A 13,808-nucleotide genomic window follows, 5' to 3' on the forward strand; every position below is an offset into this window, starting at 1 on the left:
GACGTCACCCTAGGTGTTTTAAATGACCATAATTCCTTGTAGGAATGTCGTAGAACAATGATTCTTGTACCATTATGTTGCCAGAGAGTTAAGCTATTTTTCTATATGATTAACTCAATTTGTGAATTTTTCGACAAAGTTTTTGTTCGCGCTGAGCTCGATCTATTTACCCCATAAATCCCACGCCGACCCTCCTTCATAATTTATATCACAGTACTGATATTATATAAACAAATCAATAAAATAATTTAATTTTGTGGCGCAGGCACAATGCTCAGTCCCCAAGCTTACATTCACAGTGTTATTTTTGATAACCAGCAATGGTGCCAGTGATATGCATCAGATAGCCAGCGAGGGGATGTATCAGGTTTGCTGAGAGTTTTACCTACGTCGTTCTGAAGACAGCACCCAGGTTCCCAGGAGCTTATCTTGGGGGTCTTCAGACGGCACTCAGGCGTCGCAGGAAGCATCCTTCCTTGAAACATCTAGCCTCTGAGGACACTTCCTACACACTACATCAGCTTAGCCATTGTTTCAGTACATTAGCTGATCAGCATGGGCTCCGACTATGTAAGTTGAGGCAGTTTATATTTTTGTTCATGAGTTAAGTATCGCTTGTTTAACTATGTACTTGATTTTCATCTTATTGAGGAAAATAGACACAAATATAATAGCTTACATGATATGTCTTAGTACCTTATTAATAAAAACAATATACCACACATTTCAAGCAAATATTCTATTTTTGCTGGCATCTGCTAGAAAAATGACAGGATGGATAATGAGAACCTTCAAAACTAGGGAGGCCAAGCCCATGATGACACTCTTCAGGTCACTTGTTCTATCTAGGCTGGAATATTGCTGCACACTAACAGCACCTTTCAAGGCAGGTGAAATTGCCGACCTAGAAAATGTACAGAGAACTTTCACGGCGCGCATAACGGAGATAAAACACCTCAATTATTGGGAGCGCTTGAGGTTCCTAAACCTGTATTCCCTGGAACGCAGGAGGGAGAGATACATGATTATATACACCTGGAAAATCCTAGAGGGACTAGTACCGAACTTGCACACGAAAATCACCCACTACGAAAGCAAAAGACTTGGCAGACGATGCACCATCCCCCCAATGAAAAGCAGGGGTGTCACTAGCACGTTAAGAGACCATACAATAAGTGTCAGGGGCCCGAGACTGTTCAACTGCCTCCCAGCACACATAAGGGGGATTACCAACAGACCCCTGGCAGTCTTCAAGCTGGCACTGGACAAGCACCTAAAGTCAGTTCCGGATCAGCCGGGCTGTGGCTCGTATGTTGGTTTGCGTGCAGCCAGCAGCAACAGCCTGGTTGATCAGGCTCTGATCCACCAGGAGGCCTGGTCTCAGACCGGGCCGCGGGGGCGTTGACCCCCGGAACTCTCTCCAGGTAAACTCCAGGTAATTATTATTATTATTATTATTATTATTATTATTATTATTATTATTATAAAACTAGTCAGGCTGGTTCTGCTTGACGTAACTTGAAGGCCAGGGCTGGCGTTTAGCTTCCATTTCACTGTATTCCAAGAAAACCTTACCTAACATTGCTTTATCTCGTACATGATACACCTGATGGTTCACATATCAACTCACCTTCACTGGAACAGCAAATTTCCTGCTAATTAAATACATATCCTATTTTATCTGGCGTTTTTTTATGTATTTTAATGTCTAGAAGTGCTGCTGCTTCTACAATTTCAGCAGGTATATGTACCACATACTTCTTACCTCCATTTCTTTATATAGTCCACCTGGTAAATGCTGTCGCCTCTGATTTAATGCATCAACACATATAAAAACAAAAAGCCGTCGAGGTTAAAGTTTTTTGCAGTGACGAAATATCCAGTCACATGATCTACATTCTCACCATGGCCATAATTTTTGAAGGGGTAGAAGGGTAAGCCAGCTGAAGGCCTCTGTCAAATGACCATAAGCTCCAGCTGTGGGGTCACCATATGACTAAGGACCCACATCAGGAAACACTTGTCCTGTTTCCTGACGAACCTAACCTACATGCTCAAATATAACAGTCTAGGTGGCGACGACGATTTATACAATTCCATGAAAATTTTATTGTACCCTTATTGTCACTCTGTCTGACTTTTTTGGGTTATCCTAGGTTCTCTACACATATGCTGCTATGTATGATAATTCTATGTAACTGTATTTGTGTATACCTGAATAAACTTACTTACTTACTTACTTACCCGACTCAAAAGTTACTTTTAAGGATGTCAAGAGCTTGGTTTTATCTTATCGAGAGTGAGCGAGGAAGTGTTTTTTAGGAAATAATTGCACTGATGACTGTGTATGAAAATTGAGGGACTATAAGCATCTGATTTTGTGAAGCGGTAAAACCGTCTGGGTCATTAAGGAGTGGTTGAGGCTCGATCCTCCATTCACTAATCGTGCATCACCTCTGTCTTGAAGAGTACTACACCGTTACTTTAGATAACATTTCCCAGTCCTACGATCATGAAATAAAGAAATCCTATCAGGGATTTATTTTCCAACTGTGTTTTTATACACTGATAAGCATGGCTTGGGGGTCAGGCGTGGTCAGCATGATATGGAGGACTTCTGCGTCAGCCTTCGTCGGGTGTGGACGTCTCCCTCTCGCCTGAGTATCGGTGACAAATTTCCACCGTTCTCTCTGGGACGCATGTCCTCATCTACTTTTCCCGCCGGGCACTCTACAGGAGGGGCACCTGTTCATCGGCTTACTTTAGCCAGCTCCATTTTTTTCCGCTCTGCTGAAAATTCTTTAACGGTCTTTGGTGGGAAGCCGGTTACTGAACTCAGGTGGGAGTGTGGGTGTCCCTCTCTGCTGGGGCTTGGCAAGGGAGTCTACCGGATCTAATTGGAAACTTCAAGTTTCTATTTCTATTTACAAAGGAACTTTTGTTCCTTTTCTCTCATCGCCCAGCCTTGGGCAACAATTTTTTCTTGTCCCATCGAGAAGTCGGGCTCGATACAGCGTATGCTGTCAGTGGCCCTGATAAACCCATCAAAGAAAAGAAAGAAAGAAGACGCTGTGCATTTAAGCTAAGTTTTGTAGTGGTGTACACCTTTTGTTTAGCTAACTCAAGCCATAGGCTCTTCTATGGTTCACCTAGGCTCTGACATGGCCAGGGTGTTGTGGGATGAGTGAGGAAATAAGAAATGGGGTTGGTATTGGAGTAGTGACGACCTGACGTTGACTAGGCCCAGTGTTATGGTTGCTGGACCACCAGCCGCCTGCTGCTTGTGTCCGCTATTTGGGCGTTTAGGATAGGAGATACATGAAGGTGTTCTCTAGAGTGTGTATACAGTGTTATGATGAATAAATAGATATATTTTCCTAACTAGGCTCTTCTATGGTTCACCTAGGCTCTGACATGGCCAGGGTGTTGTGGGATGAGTGAGGAAATAAGAAATGGGGTTGGTATTGGAGTAGTGACAACCTGACGTTGACTAGGCCCAGTGTTATGGTTGCTGGACCACCAGCCGCCTGCTGCTTGTGTCCGCTATTTGGGCGTTTAGGATAGGAGATACATGAAGGTGTTCTCTAGAGTGTGTATACAGTGTTATGATGAATAAATAGATATATTTTCCTAACTAGGATTTTTGCCTAACCTGTTAACCAACCCATTGAAGTAACAAATACAGGTTTAGCACTTTCTGTTTTGACTGGGTTAGCCCTGTGTGGCCTGTTTATGCCTGATGTGTGTAACTTTTACATTTGCCCTTACACAAGGCTCTAGGCCCCAGGTATCCCACTTTTAAGTCCCTGACAGGATTTCTTTATAATTCCAGTTTCACCTACTTTACAGTACCCCCAAATGTACAGTATGAATTATAAAATTATGTTTTACAATTATAGCATTCATACTATTATGACACCCTTCTCTACTGTATATACATTACAATGTCATGCAGAACCCTGCATAACAACACTACACAAAAATACATCACAACACAACACTACACAATATACATCACAACACTACACAATATACATCACAACACTACACAATATACATCACAACACTACACAATATACATCACAACACTACACAATATACATCACAACACTACACAGTATACATCACAACACTACACAATATACATCACAACACAACACTACACAATATACATCACGAGGAAGAGGTTTTTTAGTGCCAGGAAGGAAAAAAAACTGGCAGGAAATGGCAGAAATCGTACACCAAATCCAGTCATTCCTGGAGTGGAACCACAGTCGATGGCCTCCACTCCAAACCAACAGATACAGATACTAATGCCGGAAAAAAAATCCCCCCCCAGTACCAACAATACCACAAGTCCGATGACATTCTTCTTTGCAAATATACAGGGTCTAAAGCCAGCAACAAACGACAAAATACCTTTCATCCATGGACTGCTTGCAGAGGCAAAGGCAATGTTCGCGGCTTTCACTGAGACCCACGTGAAGGATCACTTGGACAACGAAATATGGATCACAGGTTACAACCTATACAGATGTGACAGAGTGAACAGGCAAAAGGGGGGAAGGTTGGCCTGTACATTGCAGAGTCACTTGTTTGCACAGAACTGCTTAATGCCTCAAATGATGTAGTGGAAGTTTTAGCAGTAAAGGTCGAGAACCAAAACCTAGTCATTGTGGTAGTCTACAAGCCTCCGGATGCAACATCCCAGCAATTCCAGGAACAGCTGTTAAAAATTGACCACTGTCTGGAAAATCTTCCAGCTCCTGCACCCAACATCTTGCTCTTGGGGGATTTCAACTTAAGGCACCTAAAATGGAGGAATATAGCAAATAATATTGTTGCAGTAATAACACCAGGAGGCAGCTCTGATGAAAACTCACACTCACACGAGCTTTTAAATCTCTGCACAAAATTCAATTTAAACCAGCAAATAATAGAGCCTACTAGACTGGAGAATACACTAGACTGATAAGAAATGTCACCATATCAAAAACAATATACTCAGATCACAACATAATTGAGGTTCAGTCATGTATGCGCGGAGCCCCAGACCGACATAATGAGATTAGTCACGAGGGAGCATTCACCAAATTCAACTTCAATAACAGAAACATAAAGTGGGACCAAGTAAACCAAGTCCTAACCGATATAAGCTGGGAAGATATACTAAGCAACACAGACCCCAACTTATGCCTAGAACAGATTAACTCGGTGGCACTCGATGTATGCACAAGGCTTATTCCTCTAAGAAAAAGGAGGAGTAGATGTAAAACAGAAAGAGACAGGCGCTCCCTTTACAGGCGACGGAAAAGAATAACAGAGCGGCTAAAAGAGGTCAATACGTATATCTGAAATGCGTAGGGAGACACTGGTCAGAGAAATAGCAAGCATCGAACTTAAGCTAAAAGAATCCTTTAGGAGTCAGGAATCGCGGGAAGAACTAAAAGCCATAAATGAAATCGAAAGAAACCCAAAGTATTTCTTCTCCTATGCCAAATCAAAATCGAGAACAACGTCCAGTATTGGGCCCCTACTTAAACAAGATGGGTCCTACACAGATGACAGCAAGGAAATGAGTGAGCTACTCAAGTCCCAATATGACTCAGTTTTTAGCAAGCCGCTAACCAGACTGAGAGTCGAAGATCAAAACGAATTTTTTATGAGAGAGCCACAAAATTTGATTAACACAAGCCTATCCGATGTTATCCTGACGCCAAATGACTTCGAACAGGCGATAAATGACATGCCCTTGCACTCTGCCCCAGGGCCAGACTCATGGAACTCTGTGTTCATCAAGAACTGCAAGAAGCCCCTATCACGAGCCTTTTCCATCCTATGGAGAGGGAGCATGGACACGGGGTCGTCCCACAGTTACTAAAAACAACAGACATAGCCCCACTCCACAAAGGGGGCAGTAAAGCAACAGCAAAGAACTACAGACCAATAGCACTAACATCCCATATCATAAAAATCTTTGAAAGGGTCCTAAGAAGCAAGATCACCACCCATCTAGAAACCCATCAGTTACACAACCCAGGGCAACATGGGTTTAGAATAGGTCGCTCCTGTCTGTCTCAACTATTGGATCACTACGACAAGGTCCTAAATGCACTAGAAGACAAAAAGAATGCAGATGTAATATATACAGACTTCGCAAAAGCCTTCGACAAGTGTGACCATGGCGTAATAGCGCACAAAATGCCTGCTAAAGGAATAACAGGAAAAGTTGGTCGATGGATCTATAATTTCCTCACTAACAGAACACAGAGAGTAGTCGTCAACAGAGTAAAGTCCGAGGCAGCTACGGTGAAAAGCTCTGTTCCACAAGGCACAGTACTCGCTCCCATCTTGTTCCTCATCCTCATATCCGACATAGACAAGGATGTCAGCCACAGCACCGTGTCTTCCTTTGCAGATGACACCCGAATCTGCATGACAGTGTCTTCCATTGCAGACACTGCAAAGCTCCAGGCGGACATCAACCAAATCTTTCAGTGGGCTGCAGAAAACAATATGAAGTTCAACGATGAGAAATTTCAATTACTCAGATATGGTAAACATGAGGAAATTAAATCTTCATCAGAGTACAAAACAAATTCTGGCCACAAAATAGAGCGAAACACCAACGTCAAAGACCTGGGAGTGATCATGTCGGAGGATCTCACCTTCAAGGACCATAACATTGTATCAATCGCATCTGCTAGAAAAATGACAGGATGGATAATGAGAACCTTCAAAACTAGGGAGGCCAAGCCCATGATGACACTCTTCAGGTCACTTGTTCTATCTAGGCTGGAATATTGCTGCACACTAACAGCACCTTTCAAGGCAGGTGAAATTGCCGACCTAGAAAATGTACAGAGAACTTTCACGGCGCGCATAACGGAGATAAAACACCTCAATTATTGGGAGCGCTTGAGGTTCCTAAACCTGTATTCCCTGGAACGCAGGAGGGAGAGATACATGATTATATACACCTGGAAAATCCTAGAGGGACTAGTACCGAACTTGCACACGAAAATCACTCACTACGAAAGCAAAAGACTTGGCAGACGATGCACTATCCCCCCAATGAAAAGCAGGGGTGTCACTAGCACGTTAAGAGACCATACAATAAGTGTCAGGGGCTCGAGACTGTTCAACTGCCTCCCAGCACACATAAGGGGGATTACCAACAGACCCCTGGCAGTCTTCAAGCTGGCACTGGACAAGCACCTAAAGTCAGTTCCGGATCAGCCGGGCTGTGGCTCGTACGTTGGTTTGCGTGCAGCCAGCAGCAACAGCCTGGTTGATCAGGCTCTGATCCACCAGGAGGCCTGGTCACAGACCGGGCCGCGGGGGCGTTGACCCCCGGAACTCTCTCCAGGTAAACTCCAGGTAAACTACACAATATACATCACAACACTACACAATATACCTCACAACACAACACTACACAATATACATCACAACACAACACTACACAATATACATCACAACACAACACTACACAATATTCATCTCATCACAACATTTTTCTTTTCACATAATTTATCTTTATCATTTTATGTCTGAGATCTATTGAAGTTTCGTGTTTTAAAATAAACATAAGAAATAAACCCTGATCCACTGCGAGCCTGGTCACAGACCTGGCCGCAGGGGCGTTGACCCCCGAAACCCTTTCCAGGTATACTCCTGGAACGGTGGTGTCAAAGAAATGTGTGATCCATGAATGGTGGGGTTAAAGAAATGTGTAATCCATGAATGGTGGGGTCAAAGAAATGTGATCCATGAATGCTGGGGTCAAAAAAATGTGTGATCCATGAATGGTGGGATTAAAGAAATTCAATTCAAATTCAAAGTTTATTCTCTATAAAGATTACAATGTTGAATTTACAGAATTTGGTTGTTGTGTGGTTTACATATAGTTAAATAATGATTACAGAGTGTACCACTAGAACGCCTAGCATGGCTAGGCATTTCGGGCAGACTTAGTTTAATTCTTTATTTTAAAATATTACAAATTATGAGGTAAGTTGGTATTATGGCTAAGTGACTAAATACTAGTTTGTGAGTTTAGCAATGTGAATGTTTTTGTTTTGGCACAGTACATAGTTTCAGTATTGGAGTATCATAGGATTCATTATTTTAAGATTGAGATTAATATTTCTGTTTATGGTCAAATGGGTGAGTGAGTGTAAGTGTGAACCACCAGGTGGTATTTGTGTAGTTAGTTGATGGGGTTTATCAGGGAGATAAGATGTTTTCTAATGGTAGTTTTGAAGGTGATGAATGTGTCTGCAGTTCGTGTTTGATCCATGAATGGTGGGGTCAAAGAAATGTGATCCATGAATGCTGGGGTCAAAGAAATGTGTAATCCATGAATGGTGGGGTCAAAGAAATGTGATCCATGAATGCTGGGGTCAAAGAAATGTGTGATCCATGATTGGTGGGGTCAAAGAAATGTGTGATCCATGAATGCTGGGGTCAAAGAAATGAGTGATCCATGAATGCTGGGGTCAAAGAAATGTGTGATCCATGAATGGTGGGATTAAAGAAATGTTTGATCCATAAATGGGTCAAAGACGTGTGATCCATGAATGGGTTAAAGAAATGTGTGATCCATGAATGGTGGAGTCAAGGAATGGTGATCCAATTCATGTCTGTATATATAGCTCACTGCAATTCTGACCACATATGAACATGTAACTAGTTCATTACTATTGTAACTTGTTCAGCAATCAAAGCTCTTCGACACAGTCCCTGGACCCATTATGTACTTCTGTAATCTTTTCACTGATACTCGCAGGATGGGTATGTGGTACATAATAAAGATATTGAACTAATAAAACTTGAGGAACAGTGGCCTTAGTGAAGGGTGGTCTGAAGAACGGTGGAGGCTCAACTATATGTCTGATATCCTCAGTACACTCAAGCATCTTAACTCATCACTTGTGTGAGTGAGTGGTCTCGGGAAATGATGGTCTCAAGGAACGGTGGTCACAGGGAACGGTGGTCACAGAGAACGGTGGTTGCAGGGAACGGTGGTCACAGAGAACGGTGGTCACAGGGAAAGGTGGTCACAGGGAACGGTGATCGCAGGGAACGGTGGTCTCAAGGAATGGTGGCCACAGGAAATGGTGGAACTTGATCCTAGGTTTAATAAGTCACCTTCTTGTCTTGCAGGATGAATCCACGTATTTCCTTCAAATACTTTTTGTCATTTTCCTTCTTTTTCTTGTAAAGCTTGGGTTTCTGTGTCTTGTCTACTGCATTACCCAGGTCTATAAGATGTGCTATGTAATTTTGTCCTTTCTTTCTAATCATGATATTTGATTCTGTTATGTCATTATGGGCAAAATCGGTCTTATGGAAATCTTTTAGTGCTTCCTTAGCTGCTTTATATGCCTTCAGGCAATCTTCAAAAGAATTCTTCAATATAAATTTTGAGAAAGTTATCCCAGTGCAATATGACATCACGATAGCCAAAGGTTCATAAATTATTCCATAAAGTTTGGGAACTCCACCAGCACCATCAACTTTCAGGAGAGCTCTGGCTTCCTTCACAGCTTCTTCCACATAAATGTCACCGAAGAACTCCTTGACGACGACGGTGGTTGTGGAACCATCTTTTTGTTTTAAGATAGCTTTGAAAGTCTCTCCACATCCCCCTCTTCCAAGTCTTTTCTTGATATCCAGGCTGCTCCAGGATAATACAGGAATGACAGTGTCGCTGGTGGATCCACCTGTCTTTGTCTCACTGTCTGGGGGGCAGAAATTCTCTGCAAGTTCAGTACTCTTGTCCTGGAGGAGAGTCACATCCAATTTTGGCTTTTTGGAAGGTGAGGCGAGAGGTGATGTGGAACGAGGTCTCTTGAAGTTTGCACAGGATGACATATCATTACTTGCATTGACGTAGCTGGCTGTATCATTTAACATCTCGAGTGAGTCCTTCATAAGAAGCTGAGTCTCACTGTCAGCTTCTTGTCCGTCAGCAGTCTTAGCGAAGAAATCGTCTTCTCTTCCTTCCACTTTTGCCATTGAAGAAACAATTGTTGCTTCAGGAAAAACTCAAGTAAGAGATCTCAAGAAACACTGAGTACTTTCCTAAAATAGACGGGTTGACCAAAAATATAGCTAATACACTTGATGACCAACAGTATATTTTGCACACGGGATGTCCAATAATATACTTGATACAGGAGATTACCGATAATTTATTCCAAAGAAGGGATGACTAATAGTATAGTTAATAGAAGGGATGACCAATAATATAGTTAATACACAAGATTACCTATAATATATTCCAGAGATGGGATGACTAATATTATAGTAATAGAAGGGATGACCAATAATATAGTTAATACACAAGATTACCTATAATATATTCCAGAGATGGGATGACTAATATTATAGTAATAGAAGGGGTGACCAATAATGTAGTTAATACAGAAGACTACCGATAATACATTCGAAAGATGGGATGACTAATATTATAGTTAATAGAAGGGATGACCAATAATATATTTAATACAGAAGATTACCGATAATATACGTATTCCACAGACGGGATGACTAATATTATAGTTAATAGAAGATAATTAATAGAAGGACGATCATATAATATAGCTAGAGTGAGGAAAGTGAGTGGTTCACTATTACAGAAGAGGTCATATGTTATGATGTTGTAATATTTATATGGTAGGTGAGTTATGTTTGTATGGTAGGTGAGTTATATTTGTATGGTAGGTGAGTTATGTTTGTATGGTAGGTGAGTTATGTTTGTATGGTAGGTGAGTTATGTTTGTATGGTAGGTGAGTTATGTTTGTATGGTAGGTGAGTTATATTTGTATGGTAGGTGAATTAAGTTTGTATGGTAGGTAAGTTATGTTTGTATGGTAGTTGAGTTATACTTGTATGGTGAGGAACTGACATACTAAATATCCTCCTTTTCTACAGTCAACACCACAAATATGTCGATGCAGTGCAAGTGGTGACCTGCCTTATGTAAGTACATGTCGCCATTTACTCTTTGTCACAGATAATAGTACATTCGTATCTTATCAGAACGCTTGTAAAAAAAATAATTCCTCATTTATACCTTCAGTGAGACTTCGTGTCTATAAATTAGTCATTTTTAGGTAACTTTACATTCATGTGTAGTTTATTGCAACATTTTTTCTTCATCTTAAGTTAAATATTGATGGAACTCGGTATAGCCAAGGTAAGTTTTTTTATAACTTGGTAAGAGATGGTAATAGCTGTGTAATACGTAACTTTATTAGTGCAAGACGTGGTGGAGGCTTGATCCTCCATCTGCTGACCACTAGACAGACGCTTTTTCTATTTACCCTCACCTATATAACCTAAGGACTCAGGAACTTCAGGTTTGATCCAGCCTTTTGCTGATCTGTGGCACGAATCTAATGTAGATACCCTTATATACTCTACTTCTGGTTTTAACTTATACTCGCTCTAGCGAGAGAGAGAGAGAGAGAGAGAGAACGAGAGAGAGAGAGAGAGAGAGAATGAGAGAGAGAAAGAGAATGAGAGAGAGAAAGAAAATGAGAGGGAGAGAACGAGAGAGAGAGAACGAACTGGCCCAGTGGCTATCGCGACTGTCTGGAGTTATGAGACTGATCGTGGGTTCTAACCCCCACCTGTGGTATTCTTTTTTCTTTCTTTTTTAGAGAGAGAGAGAGATCATACATGAGCATTTTATCAGTGCATTACCATTCCTTGCTAGGAAGTACACGACGCTGCCAGAAATGGTTACCTCACTAAAGTATCAAACTACTTGAAAACCAATGACAACGTGAACGCGATGTACAGCGGCAAGACGATGCTACACACAGCATGTGAAAACGGCCGGTTTAATGTAGTAGAAAAGCTGTTAAGTCATCGAAACATCTGCATGAACCTGCGTACGAATAACAAGAATGTGGACACTGCTCTTATACTGGCATCAAGAAATGGTCACCTAGACTGTGTTAAAGCTCTCCTCCCAGCAAAAACCCAGGTATTAATATATATAGTTATTGATAAATAGTATTCAGTTTACACTATTGTTATATCTACAAAAAACATCAAATATATTAAATTCACAGACCATAAATGTGTTATAATATCTTATACTAAGAACTACTGACAATATCCTTTTTACCCAAACAGTTCAGATTTTGTTGTACTAGAAGAATACATAGAGAGGTACATGCTGAGAGTTTAATCCCAATTTTAAGATTAATGTAGTCTTGCCTGGTAGTGAAAATGCTGTCATGAAGCCAGAATGACCCTCGTGTAGTTGATAGGTTTTAGACCCTAGTAAGTAACCAACAATAACAATAATAATTTAATTATCACTAATGCTCTTTTACAGTGCCCACTGGATATAGAGAGTAAAAATAGTTATGGAAATAAAGCTCTTGATGACGCTTTAGTGTATAAAAGAGAAGAGGTTGTTTTCCTACTCATGGCTACTACCAAGGTGGGTGTGTTGCTGTAGTTTTTTGTGGCTGACCACAAACATGTAGTATATGTTTCTCCTAGGTGAGCATTTATGAGCTTATACAGAGATACATGAACTTTAGATTTACATGCTCCTTTAAGGCAGCTAAGGAGGGGTATTCTCTTAAGAAACTGATAGGGATAATTTACAAGGCCTCCAAGGGAAATTTTTCAGGGCAGATCAAGACTGCTCTGGGGCCCCTGGGGGCAGGCTGAGACCCCCAGTCTAAGTGGATTTTACACACTTTTCTAAATAAATTAAAAATAGTTGAAATTACAAAAAAAAAAAAAAAAAAAGTCTGTGGTCATAGGGCCCCTTCAGAGATTCACAGCCAGGCTCCGGACCAGTGTACTTGGGATAAAGATATTTATGTACTGTTATGTTATTCATTCTCAGAAGACTTGTTGACACCTGATTAGGGATATCATGTCTGGATCCAGGGAAGAAGATATATTTCATTCGGCAGGGATATAGGTTCCCTGGTATTGGTCTTAAACATTTGATGGCCTGACCAGTGATCAAGGTGTTACACTAGCCTACCTGTCCACCCAATTATCAGTAAACATAAACAGTATCACACCTACCACCTCAAATCACCCATCGTGATTTTAATATAATTAATATTTGTGTTTACAGAGATATGATAACTCTAAAGTAGTTGGCAGTACTTCTAGCTCTACGTCGTGATTTCTCTGTAAGTTACTGGCTTCTTGTATGCCTCGTTTCTGTCTCTCTCTCTTGTACGTTTTGCCCAGCCTTATATAAGCTGTTACATTCTTAAATCTATGATTTTCTTAGGATTGCTGTATATTCATGGGTAAGTGCTAAACTCTTTGTGATCGTACAACTACTGTGGAATGGATTCAGTCAGATTTGATCCCAGGTAAGTGTATATTGTCCTGATATAAACAATATATACAGTGAGCAGCTCTCAGCAGTTTTGCATAAGTGATGCTTCAATTACGAGCCTGGCCCATGGCCGGGCTCCGAGAGTAGTGAGGGTCAAAAGTCACCAAAGGTATATATATCTACAGTCACCTTAAATACCCAGGACTCGCCAAGTGAAGGTGGCTGCTCATAGAGTTCCCAGCATTTTCATAGAAGTCGCTAGACACATCATGGCTACCTTATCTTGGACAGTCATGGGTGCTCTCACAGTGAGTTAGTTGTTTTAATTCTTAGGGTTATAATCATGACTAATTTCCAGAGTAACTTACAGAAAGACTTTAAATAATAAGATATTCCAAGGACCCTAGTGGAAATAAGTCACTCACTTTTTTTTTGGGGGGGGAGGGGGTTATCCTAGGTAATTTACATATA

General features: G+C 41.1%; 1 protein-coding gene across 8 annotated transcripts in view; it reads left to right on the plus strand.

Annotated features, from left to right (window-relative positions):
• The first annotated feature begins 204 nt into the window (after positions 1-204).
• The window catches only part of LOC128689346 (ankyrin repeat domain-containing protein 1), an 82,736-nt gene continuing 69,132 nt past the window's right edge, over positions 205-13,808 (plus strand). The window contains exons 1-5 of one of the 8 annotated variants that reach the window (XM_070086144.1): positions 205-570; positions 10,943-10,990; positions 11,674-12,002; positions 12,360-12,467; positions 13,125-13,182. Coding sequence is in view for 4 of the 8 variants with exons in the window: in XM_070086147.1 (XP_069942248.1) it covers positions 556-570; positions 10,943-10,990; positions 11,730-12,002; positions 12,360-12,467; positions 13,125-13,175 (495 nt within the window). In the remaining 4 variants the exon portion in view is untranslated. Of the gene's footprint in view, positions 571-10,942; positions 10,991-11,057; positions 11,125-11,673; positions 12,003-12,359; positions 12,468-13,124; positions 13,183-13,808 lie in introns of those variants that run through there. The other 7 variants (XM_070086142.1, XM_070086147.1, XM_070086146.1 and 4 more) reach the window with 7 other exon arrangements.

This window comes from Cherax quadricarinatus, chromosome 18 (genome assembly GCF_038502225.1).
Source record: "Cherax quadricarinatus isolate ZL_2023a chromosome 18, ASM3850222v1, whole genome shotgun sequence".
NCBI classification, from domain to species: domain Eukaryota; kingdom Metazoa; phylum Arthropoda; class Malacostraca; order Decapoda; family Parastacidae; genus Cherax; species Cherax quadricarinatus.